Source organism: Styela clava, chromosome 8, assembly GCF_964204865.1.
Source record: "Styela clava chromosome 8, kaStyClav1.hap1.2, whole genome shotgun sequence".
Lineage (NCBI taxonomy): Eukaryota > Metazoa > Chordata > Ascidiacea > Stolidobranchia > Styelidae > Styela > Styela clava.
Window position 1 is genome coordinate 17,973,837 of NC_135257.1, and position 13,037 is coordinate 17,986,873.

Genomic DNA, 13,037 nt, shown 5'->3' on the forward strand with positions numbered 1-13,037 from the left:
ACTATTAGATTAGATTATTAGACTATATATTATATAACTAAATGTAAAGTTTTTAATTATTAATATGTATTGAAAACCTGGAATTCCGAGATATGAAACATAAACACAAATATAAGATTACACAGCTCTATTATTTTTTTAAAAATTATTTTCCAGCCTACAAGAAAATAATTTTTTGCAGAATCATTAGAAAATAGTTAGATAGTTTATTGGTCCTATACTATACGAAGTAACCATGAATGATGAACCTTACATGCTCAAATTGTTCTCGTTTCGTATCATGATTTTTTCGTCCTTGAGCACTTGAGATTTTTGAGCTTCATCAATAAAAATAATAAAAATGAAACCGTTGTTCTATGCTATCTGAATGTAAATAAATATACTTTTATAAGTAAGTTTTATACTTACAAACATTATTAGAGAAATTTAAGATGATATTTGAGAACTTTATTTCAACCGAGCCAATATTGAGGTCTGTTTCGTTTAACCAACCCAAATTGTTTTATGAAGCACTGAGGCACCACTAAAATCGTCAATAGAAATTTAAGTGGTGCCCTTTTTCCCTGGTGCCCTACGTACGTACTTATTTTGCCCTATGATAAATCCAACACTGGAGCGTTCAAACGTTTAATTTACTTTTTGCATGATCTACGCCTTTTTTGTTCTTTCGCCTATTTACTTAGTAAAATTCGCAACCTTTAAAACCCTCGACCATAGTTAAGCAGTACTTTTGCGTCATTACTTTTTTGCAATTATAAGAAATGTTAATAGATAAATATAAATCAAAAATGCATGTTAGAATTAATATAATATAAATGGCCGTAAATAGAATAGTAACCAGGCAAGTTTTTGGGATAAAAGATATACCGGTGATCTTGGATCGTGTATACAGAGATAACAGTTCTTGTGTTACTAAGTCGACTTTTCGTTTGCCCCTTTAATGTATGTTTAACGCCCAAGTTTTCATGGCTTGGATTTGAATGGGTCTTTAGTTGAAAGCTGATAAGCTAAAATTACTGAAAAATTACGTTGTATTTACTAATTTATTTAACGCTGTTCATAGCGAAAGTTGTAAACATCAATAAACAGAAATGGGTCTCGATAACGTCATATATTATATTGTAGGTGTGTAATCTACGCCGAATCTCTCGTGGTTTTAAAGCATCAAGCAGGTATGTATATGTGTTTTCGCTTGTACCTTAATAGACGTTTCATAGATGTACTTAAGATAATAAAGTATTAATTTGTGCGACAAACAACCGGTTTTAAATGAAATAACCGAGACATAAAATTACATGAAAATAGCGTAGTATTTACTGATTTTTTAACGTTGTTTACGGGAATGTTTTGAACAACAGTAAACAAGAATCCTTTCCGATTAAATATTGAGTTCTAAGTGTGTAATCACTGACATAATCTGTTATCCACCGCTTCAAAATTCCTTTGCGCCAAACATTGTAATGTCATGTCAAGATAACACGAGCGATGATGAGTTCAACCTTTAAATAAGAACCCGATAAAAACTACATCTGCCAAAAAATAAACACAAAATTATAGCTGCATCAAGCATATATTTCCGTGATATATTCAGACAAAAAAGTATCAGCACCATTAGAATAAACAAGAGAGCTATGCTCAAATATATGGACACGTCAAAAACATCATTTTGATGACGTCATATCGAAAAAATAATAGCCTTTTGGAGAAAAATTTTATCTTTAACCACTGTTTTCAAAGCAATTGGTTCAGTAATCAAAGAGTGAAGCGATTTCTTCAAAACGTGTCAAAGAACAACAAAAATAAGAACAACATAACAACAAAACGATTGTTATGTCCACTAAACGTGTCCAATTATTTCAGCCTATCGTTATTTTCATCCATTTAGTTGGGAAATACAAAAATTGACCTTTTATTTATAGGTCACTAGATTCTTTCGTAATAATGATAAAAATGAGCTGGAAATGGGATTGAAAAAAATTGAAAATGCGCGGCTTCACATCCGGTCATAAATCATTTTGTTTTTAATCTTATTTTCAGTCAAAAGAATAGAAACAATATAATCTAGCATCCTTGAATTGAGAAATTTCATAAAATTCAAAACTTAGTTTAAATTGGACAATTGGAATGTAAAATATGATAAAAAGCAATGGATTATAAAACACGATAAATCAGGAAAAGATGTATCCACAGATTCCAAGTTTGTTTTATAATCCAGTGGATTTCAAACTTTTTGTAGAATGGAAACCCAGTGAAACATTCTAGAAACTCGAGGAACCCTTTTGCAATAACTGTATAGCTGTACGCAGAATTGTAAATAGACAATATATATATATAAAAGCAAACCCAATATTGGCAAAACAAGATGATTTTTAAAGTGTATTGATTGCATTTAAACAATGGACATATAATAATATAGAATTTTGGATTTGAATGTAAACTTGAGAACTATACTATCGGAACGCTAGGATGTCGCGGGACCTCGATTGAAAACCAATGATTTAGCCAATTCTGTACTTCAGAACTTGGGCCGAGATGTGAAATATTTTATCAGAAATTTTCTTCCAGTAACAAATTATTTTCGGCCTATGCGAACATTAGTGAAAACAAAAATTGAGATGATCCGATTTTAAATACAATCATCATATCATATATCATAGTAAACAACTAGAAATATCAATAATTTGGGAAAATCAACATTACATTGCCAACAAACAAAAAGCCAATTTGAAATGTAAGTCATGGATTTATATTTTCAACAATACAAAAACTAAAATTTCATACCAAATGCTTCTGATTTTAAGTTTGCTGCAAGCCTAGTATATCTCTAAACTTTTTCCATTCGAGCTTATTTTGGGGTGACAAATAAGACAATTCAATATCAATCAAGTCAAGTGTGGAATACGCTGAATATGAAGATGAATCTAATTTATGTCGCCCGTAAAAAGCAAGGATCTTTTTACCATTTTGGAATTTGCTTCTGGAGATGAATTCATTAAGGGAATCTTTGAATGATGAAATTTCTTCTGGACTCTGTGACAATACCCTCAGTATGTACATATCACTGAGTCGTTTGGCGTCTTCTGGTCTTCCCGATTCCACGTATGAGGTGGCAAATTTTACGACGAATGACTCATAGTCCTGGTATAGATCTGAAATCAATATAATCAGATTTGTGAAGTCAAAATATAAATAATAAATTTAAGAGAAATTGTAGGGTATAGAATATACAAAGCAGTATAAAAACAGATTTCTTACATCAACTAGAGTGAGTAAAATAAATATACAACATATGGTGCCACAAAATTATCTTCGAACCGTACGCCAGCATTTTCGGCAAAAAGATTTTGTTAGAATAACTTTCATTTCTATATATTAGCAATGTGGAGATTTTTTCATATTTTTTCACATATTATCATATATTTTTATGTGCTTAAATGTAATCTAATTTACAATATCATGATCAAATTTAAATTTTCCATATTTTTATTCCCTGCAGTAGTTCATGATAGCTTATGAATCGCTGTTAATCTCTATCAACATAAATTATATTGGAATTTGTGAATAGTACTGAAATATCATCTTACCTGTAGCCGACACCGAAACAAATAGCACGGCACATGCGTAAAGAAATTGCGTCGACATTTTCGTCCAAATTTCCAAGATATTTTGTTTAGCAACACGATCGATTATACTTCGAAGATTGTCCGACAGTAAAGTGAAGAGGAGTCAAATAGATTCTGTATTTATCTATAGTCGCAGAACAAAATGAATCATTTTTTTTTTCTCCTTGAAATCATACGTCTAACCTAAACCAGTGATAGTATCACTCGCTCGCCGCATGATAAAATCGCGTTGTCAGCCATTGTTCATAGCGAAAGCTGTAAACAACAATAAACAGAAATTGAATTCGATAACGTCATATATTGAGTTGTAAGTGTCTAATCTATATGTAATCTCTGATGGTTTTAAAGCATACTTGTTTAGTATATGTGTTACAAAGTCGGCTTGTCGCTTGTACCTTCATAGATGTTTCAAGATAAAGTATGCTTTTGCGACAAACAACCGGTTTTAAATGAAATGGCCGAGGATTAAAGTTACATGAAAATAGCGTAAGATATACTTATTTTTTTATCTTTATTTCTTGCGAAAGTTTATAAAAACAGTAAACAAGAATCTTTTTGCGGTTCATGTCATATATTGTTGTGAGTATTCACTGATATAATCTGTTATTTACCGCTTCAATTTAAAAAAAAACGTGGTTGACATCACAATAGAATTATTAATTTTCGTTGAATATTTATTGTTGAACCAGTTTTATATCGGATAAACTAATCTAAAATATGCAGAATGTCATATTCAGTATATCAGCATTGGCCAAGTTTGGGCCGAAAAAACGAAAAGCGGTTTAGCCATTTAAAGAACAAAATATTTATCTTGGTTTCAATCCCCATCGTACAGAACATTGTTCGCAGCGTAGGTTTTATTATCATTCCATTAAAGAAAATCAGAACGAGTCAGTGACTTACTATGTAACATACTGATATCGGCAATTGATCCAATACTTTAAACGTGTAGACAGAAATTCTCATCGCCATCTCAAATTTATCCAATCTATCCTTAGCATAAGCCTGACCAAGACTTAATTCAAGGTAGCTTCTTCATGACACAAACATATATAAACTAAATGGAAACCTTTTACTACGGTTTACAAATGGTAATATCAAGCAAGATAACACTATCAATATTAAATTTAACCTTCAAATAAAAACCTGATAAAACTATACAACTGGCTACAAATAAACACAAAATTATAGCTGCATAAACAGTTTATATATTTCCGTGATATAATCAGACAAAAAAGTTCAGTCCTACCAAAATAACTCTATTCCAACACATTTTTCATCGTTATTTTCATTCATTCCGTTTTGAAATACAAGAATGGGACGCTCAAAAAAGTACACCACAGCAATAACGAAGAAATATGAGCTGTTAAAAAAAGTTGGAAAAGATATTGCGCAATTACACATCTGGTTACAAATTGATATTTTTTTCAATCAAAATCATTAAAATTTTATAAAGCACAATAACAATCTATACAATCAAGCAGTCACCAAATTACGAAGCATGTTTTCCTAAAATTCAAAACTCAGTTTAAATTTGACAAGTCAGATCTGAAATATCATAAAAGCAATGGATATCTGGTATTTGATTGCATTTGAACAATATACATATAATAATAAATTTTTTCGGAATTGAATTTAATCTTGTGGAATATACTGTCAGGACGCTAAACTGCCGCGGAACCTTGGTTGAAAACAGCTGATTTAGCCGATCATGTACATCATAACCAAGGCAAGATTTGAGATATTATATCGAAAGTTTTTCTTCAACTTGGACTACAAATAAGAATTCCATTTGCAACTTTTGCGGACATAAATGAAATATAAGCGATACATATCTATTTTGAAAGAAAATCTTATGCTTTCTATTTTAGTATGTCGCTAACAAAATAAACGGAAATTCAAAATCAGTTTTACGAATTTATACAAACAAAAAAAAAATGTTCACGAAAACATGCTTCTGGATTCGACTCCATTACAAGCCTATAGCACATGTACAAATGCTTGCCATTTAGGTTGATTGATGGGATTAATCTTAGATATTTGATAGGCAAACCAGAAAGATATGGCAGAAATCGGATAGAAATCTGGTTCTAAGTTATGAAGCATGTAATAAACAACCATCTTGTCTTTGGGATAAGGGCAGTTGAGCCCGATGTTATCGGTTAAGGCGAGGACTAGTGGTTATTGTGACTAACCCAAAGAAGCAATCTGGCCGCTAATGTATGATTTAGCAAACTTTGGATCTCCCTGTTCCACGAATACGATGGCCGACTATACGGTCTCCTCTACAGCAGTGCTCCGCAACCGGTGTGCCGCGGCGCACTGGTGTGCCGCGAGACGATGCCAGGTGTGCCTCACAGGAGTTGCAACTTTTCCCCTTCTTTTTACAAATTTTTTTTTTCATCCTTTGTTAATTTTACGTTAGTCTACTACTCTAATCTACTAACGTAAAGTTAACCTGCTTTACGTTAGCTTGAGCGACACCAATTCAAATTCCTGACTCCCCCACTGTGCATTTGTTACGTAACAAGGAATAGTCCTATATGTCAAGCAGATATATTGTAAAGCCTATTGTCGAGGCTACATAGCACGTGTAGTAATAGAATATAAATAAAACTCAAGCTTAGAGAAAGAATTGCGTATTCGAGAAAAAAATTTGTTTGAAGTAAGAAATGACAGAACGCTAAGACTGAAATTCAGCAAAATTCCACTTTATGTGTTTTGGATTTCAATAAAAGAAAAATATAAGCACATACCCAATGCAGCTATTGAAATATTGCTCCAGTTTTGCACTACTTATGTGTGCGAACAAAGCTTCTCCTCTTTATTACTGATCAAAAACGATTAACGATCCTATATAAAAGATGTTGACGGCGAACTTCGAGTTGCTCTTTCACGTATTGTGCTCATTAAAACAACCACAAATCTCTCATTGAAATATGAACATAAAACCAAGTTACACTTTGTTTTTTTTTGTTTGTTGAGATGTGCCGTCGAATTTGGCAAGATTTATAAGTGTGCCGCAAGTTTAAAAAGGTTGCGAAGCACTGCTCTACAGTACACATTTACTGGGATCTAAAAACCAGACAATGAGTTTGTGAAGTCGAAATACTGCACAGCGTGTCTCAAAAGTAGGTATACACTTTTAATTTGGATTTGCTTTTCAGGTACTCATCATATAGCGTTCATTTCTTCAGGAAAGATATTATGAATAAGTATTAAAATTTAGGTATTGTTTGCTATTTTCAACAACCCACAGAATGACAAAGAGATTAACCCAAGAAATGAAGGGAAAAATTGCTGTTTGGCAATAGATTGGAAATAATTCGGCTCCTATATGACGAATAATTACGCAATTCATCGTAAATTTATGGAAACTAGATCTTTAGTTGATGCCCCAAGGAGCAGACGTTCTGAGAAAAACATCCGAAGCCGAATTAATTATAAATTCTCTGTTAAAGAGACGCTAAGTTCGCCTTACTGATTTATATGCTTCTTGCCATTCAGCAATTTTGCTCCTCATTTTTTGAGTCAATCTCCTCAAATTTTACTACATATCCATAATATGTTTCCTGAAGTAATAAACGCTCTATGATGAGTACCTGAAAAGCAAATTAAAATTAAAAGTGTATACCTACTTTTGAGACACCCTGTGGAAATAAAAATTCATATTCGTAAAATTACGCATAAAATTAAACAAACAAGTTATAAAAAAGTTTTCGTTCGACAAGCATAATTGATAAAAATAAGATACCACTTTAATCAAAATAAATTCGCCTAAGATATTACAGATTCAGATAATTTATTTTCGTCGTGCATGAAACATTGTAACACAAACAATACTAAATTGGCAAAAGAAAGAAAAAAACAGATAAACAATGTTTCAACTGCAATTAACGAGGAGTCGCGATAGACTATAAAGTCATCGTGTCAGCGACACCAAAAATGCTGAGTTCAGCAGCAGATGACGTCCAAAAACGTCAAATAATTTAGCTAGATTTAAATACGTACAGAGGAAAATTTGGAAACGTAAATCGAATCGAGAGAGTAAGTATAAAGAGAAATGTTTAAATTTAAAATTATGAATGGACTCGAGAGGGTTGGTAGAAATGTTTAAATAGGAGGAAAAGAAATATCCATCATGTCGAGCAAAGTGATTTATAGTCACTTTGGTGTCGAGTAAGTCAAAAAGACGCGTTTACGGCGATTGAACAAGTCAGTTTTTGTCTCGCAGCGTCAAGCGCGGGTGAACACAGTAACAAAAATGAAATTGCGGTCAAGCACGACGTCGCAAAGCCATGGTAACTGAAGGGGTATTCCTAGCAGCCACAACAAGGGAAGCCGGTTTGGGTTATACTGATAGAGCAATATATAAATAATTTCCAGGCAAGAGAAGTCTTTAGTGGCAAATTCACTAATTGAGAAATATAAGCATCGAGGTAAAAAAAGATTTAATGCTTGTTTAAATGAAATATTGTTCTTTGAACCAATGTTAACAGGGAGCATGTTCCAGAGTTTTCATACCCATGAACTTGAAGGAGTTTTGAGAACGAATAGAAGAGTAACGGGCCACATAATAAGAGTTATTGGCAGATGACCGAGTTGCATATGAGTGAATTGCACTTCGTTTCACAAAATACCTAGTGAATGCAACAGGCAATTTGTTATTATGATGTTGGTGCATGATTTTAAGAACTTCAATTTTATAAATATCTACAATTTTAACCAATTGCATCCCATGATAATGGAGATCAAGTTTAGACCGAGGTCCGGCATTAGTAATAGCAGGTATTGCACTATTTTGCATAATTTCAATTCGTCGCAATAAGGTCTTATTTGCGGTACCCCAGGCTACAATGCCATACTGGATATGAGATTGAAACAAGGCAAAGTAAACCATACGTAGGGTTGAAATTGACGTGTATGGCCGAAGCTTATAAAGCATTCCCACCGACTTCGATGATTTAACAGCAATGCTTGATATTTGAATGTCCCATTGCATATTATTGTCGATATGAATGCAAAGATATTTGTACGAATTACCATTTTCGAGAATAGTGTCCCCAATATGAATATTTAGGCAGTCCCGATGTTTGCACTTGTTAGGAGTTATCAGCATAGTTTTCGATTTATTAGCATTCAATGTCAGTTTGTTAAGTTCTATCCAATTTGCTACCTTTTCTATTTCAGTGTTCACTCTGGACTGAAGCACATAAGAAAAATTGTCACTATCGAAGAGAATTGTATCATCAGCAAACAATTTTGAAAATAACATGAAGCTACGAGCAAGATCATTAATGTAAATTAGAAATAAAAATGGTCCTGAGCAAGAACCTTGTGAAACCCCGTGGGTTACAGGTAGGAAAGATGAGCAATGAGTACCAATTCGTACATATTGGGATCTATCAGTCAAATAGTTAGCGAGAAGTTGATGTGCTACCCCCCTAATACCATAATGCCACAGTTTATGGATTAAGATTTCGTGATTTACAGTAAAAAAGCTTTTTTGAGGTCCAGAAATGATGCACTAATATATTCTTTCATTTCTAATTTTTCATATATATCGGATACCGTATCTAAAATTGCATGTGATGTAGAGTGTTCGCTTCGAAAGCCAAACTGGGATTTATTTATTGCATCGTGCTTTGCGAAAACGTTCATTAGCCTTCTATTAATTAGGCGTTCAAATACCTTGTCAAGCACAGATAGAAGCGATCTAGGTCTATAATTTGATACTTGGTTTTTGTTGTCAGATTTGAGGATGGGGATTACTCTAGCGGTTTTTAGTGAAGATGGAAATATTCCTAACCGAAGTGAACTATTGAAAAACGCAGTCAGACATGGTGCTATAATATCTGCAGCATACTTAAGAAAACGATTGGGGTTTTATCTGCACCGGCTGCTTTACCATCTTTCAAGCTCATTATTTCCATGGTTAATTCATTTACTGCTGCAGGATTTAAATATATGAATTGGTTTACTCGCTTGCCAAGAAAGCCTTTGAAGCCATCCATATCATGAGAAAATTTCTTGATAGACCGGATCCAACAGTGGAGAAGTACTTGTTGAATTCATGTGCAATCAAATGACTATTATCAATAACACTGCCATTTTCCAAATGAATTTCGTTAACGACTTCCTTTGATTTATTTTAGTGGGTACTATTTGATTAACGATTCTCCATGTAGAATTGGGGTTGTCTTTGTACTCAGAAATCAGATTTTGGTAATAGATTTGTTTTGCATCATCAGTGGCATGAGTTAGTGAATTGGGATATTTTTCTAAATGTGTACCTTGAGAGCTATTGCCCTCTAAGAAGTGAGATTTGAACATCTTATGTCTTAGGCGAATGTCAGTGAGTAATCTCTTGGATATCCAAGGTTTATGTTTGATCTTTGTTTGGCGGCGTGACATTGGTCTGAGTGGGGCATGTCGGTTGATTATACTAACTAGAGATTGTGTGAATTCCTCAAAGAGTGTATCAAAATTATGTGAATTTAAATCTAATGAGATGAATTGATCATTAACCATGTCCAGTATATCAGACCTAAACTCACCGGACATATCTCTTGTTATTATAGGATCATGTCTGGTTGATGGTTTGATGCCTTTAAAACAGCACAAGATAGGAAAATGATCAGTGCTATCTGATAATATTACCTAAGAATTACCTTTCAGATCTGTCATGTTTGTATACATGTGGTCTATAAGTGTCGAGGTTGTATGTGTTACACGAGTGGGACTGGTAATTAGAGAGATAGCGTTATGAGCAGTTAACATGTCCGAATAGTTGACACTTTGAGTGCTACTTGATGTTGCGAGCAAGTTGATATTGAGATCTCCAACTATTATGAAAGGTTTCTTGGTTAAATTTGAGGGGCAGTTTTCGAATGTGCTTGTAAACGATGGAATATCGTTTTTAGGGTGTCTATAGATAATGCCAATGCTCAGATTACTGGCTATGTTTTTCAAGGTAATTTCAAACCATAGGTTTTCACAATGGGAATAATTCAGACTCAGATTAAGAACCTCAAATTTCATGTCATTTCTGATGTAGGCACCCACATCACCTGCTTTAGAAGCAGAAGGGACATGTATAAATTTGTAACCATCAATGCTTATATTAGTCAAATAAGAATTATTTAATTTAAATGCTATTATATGGGGATAAAAGGAGAAATTGGAAAATAGTGCAGTTCCTTGATCAATATTTTTTTGAATAGACCGAATGAACCGATGAATAATAGAAAGGCCTAAGTCGTCTTGAATATTCTTTAAATGTGGGACTTCCATGTTGCAACATGGGCTATTACACACATTTGTCATCTAATTTACAGGAATATAAATAAAGAAAAGATGATAAATTAGTAACAAGGGAAATGATTCATATGGCATAAGTATAAAATAAAACCTACTTTATTAAAAGCAGATCATCTTTTGTAGTGATACAGATGGTAGAACTGTTCAAGTTCTTTTTGATGAGAACTTTTCCATTATTTGTCCATGAAATATATCCGCAAGCCTGCTTCAGGTTCTGGCTTTGAAGAACAGGTCTTTGTCGATGTCTGACAGGTTTTCAATTATAAAGACTTTGTTTGCTCTGTGGAATTTCGGAAAAACCGTGGACATGTCAAAAGACTTGAGTTTGCGTCGTTTTTTAAGTATTTGGTTTCTTGTTTTTCTATTAATAAAGTTGGCAATAATTGGAGATGGTTTGTTTTTATTGTTTCTAGACAGTCTGTTGCAGTTAGAGATGTAAAACGATTGTAAAGGGACATCAATTTTGTTACATAACTGAGATATAAGGTTTTCACAGTTCTCTCCGATGAAATAAGGATTGTTGTGAAACTCCAGATTGTCAAGTCTGGAGCGACGTTCTTGGTCTTGTTGTCTTACGGTTCAGATGTCAATTTCTTCCTCTAGTTCTTCGACCAGATTTTCCGAATCGGTGACTCTTTTTTTGTAATAATTGCTGTCTTCTTGAGATCTTTTTGGTTTGAACAGAGCTCGTCAAATTTTTTCGACATGAAATCTTGGCTCTTTTTGATCTCATGAATCTCTTCCTTAATTTGACCAAAAGATGTTACATCGGCTTTGATCTCGTTGATAGATTCTTTCAAATATGTTGTTGATTCCTCTAAGCTTGTACTCATGGTGATGGTTTGAGGCGTGTCAAAAGTAGATTTTGTTCGATGTTGGCTGGGATCTCGATGCGTAGTGAATTGAGAACTGTACTTTCAAGCGCTGAAACTAAATTTGTGATATCATCAACCTCCATGGTGTTGGTCATTGTAGCAGTGGTGCGCGTTAGTCGGTTTGTTGAACTCTTGCGTTTGGGTGGTACAGGAGGCACACTTGGTTTGCTGGGTGTATCCATCTTTCAATTCACCACACTGTACAACTGATGATATCGGTCACAGATTTTCAAGGTGTGATTAGATCCATGCAGAAATTAAGTATTACCAACATTATTTTAGTTATTTAACTATCATCTGCAAACTCAGTCAAACAGCAGATGATACAAATATGTTATCTTACCGAGTGCCGACACTGAAACAAGTGAAAGCTATGATACTACGGTACTTGCGTATAAAAATTGCTTTGTCATTTTCGTCCAAACTTCCAAGGTATCTTGTTCAGCAAAACGACCAATTTCACTTCGTAGATCATCCGACAGTAAAGTGAATACTAGCAAAATAAATTCTGCATATATGCTCTAAAATCGAAAAAAAAATCAATCATACTTTTTCGTTTTGAAAAAGTTCAAGCTACGTCATTGAGAGGAGTTTCAGGCGTTGCATGATCAAAACGTGTTGTCACTCAAAAAGCAAAATTTATTTTGAACAGTTAAGTTCTATCAAATGTATATTTTTCTGTCCCAGCCCATCACATAATAAAACAAGAGAGCTATTCTCAAATATATGGACACGTAGCGCCACCCAGTGGCAATAATTTTGATGACGGCATAGCGAGAGAAAAAAGTAATAGCCTTCTGGAAAAAATTTTTATCTTTAACCACTGAAAATATCAAAGCAATTGGTCCAGTATTCCACCACCTAGTGCCACCCAGTGGCAATAATTTTGATGACGTCATAGCGAGAAAAAAAAGTAATAGCCTTCTGGAGAAAAATTTTATCTTTAACCACTGAAAATATCAAAGCAATTGGTCAAGTATTCGAAGAGAAAAGCGATTTTTCAAAAATGGAGACGGAGACAAATAATAACAATAACAACAAAATTTTGAAACGATCGTTATGGCCACTAAACGTGTCCAAATATCCCTGTCCTATACCATCTATCTCATGGGATTCCCATTGAAATACAATTTAATAAAAAATAGTTAAATTCGGGTTCAACGTCCACTATATAACAGGACTTTCTTAATTTGAAAAATTGCAAACTATTATATAACTA

The 13,037-nt window shown here is 33.7% G+C and overlaps 1 protein-coding gene and 1 long non-coding RNA gene across 2 annotated transcripts; one reads left to right on the forward strand and one right to left on the reverse strand.

Annotated features, from left to right (window-relative positions):
• Positions 1-1,579: 1,579 nt before the first annotated feature.
• LOC120346420 (uncharacterized) lies at positions 1,580-3,849 on the reverse strand. Its single transcript, XM_039416152.2, has 2 exons — positions 3,585-3,849; positions 1,580-3,149 (listed from the first exon to the last, which is right to left on the reverse strand). Exons 1-2 carry the CDS (start codon positions 3,640-3,642, stop codon positions 2,797-2,799), a joined length of 411 nt encoding a protein of 136 aa, XP_039272086.2. The 5' UTR covers positions 3,643-3,849; the 3' UTR covers positions 1,580-2,796.
• Positions 3,850-8,024: 4,175 nt separating this feature from the next.
• On the forward strand, positions 8,025-10,022 carry LOC144425905 (uncharacterized). The gene is made up of 3 exons (XR_013477718.1): positions 8,025-8,411; positions 8,814-8,981; positions 9,377-10,022. It is a non-coding gene; the product is annotated as an uncharacterized LOC144425905 (long non-coding RNA).
• The last annotated feature ends 3,015 nt before the right edge of the window (positions 10,023-13,037 follow it).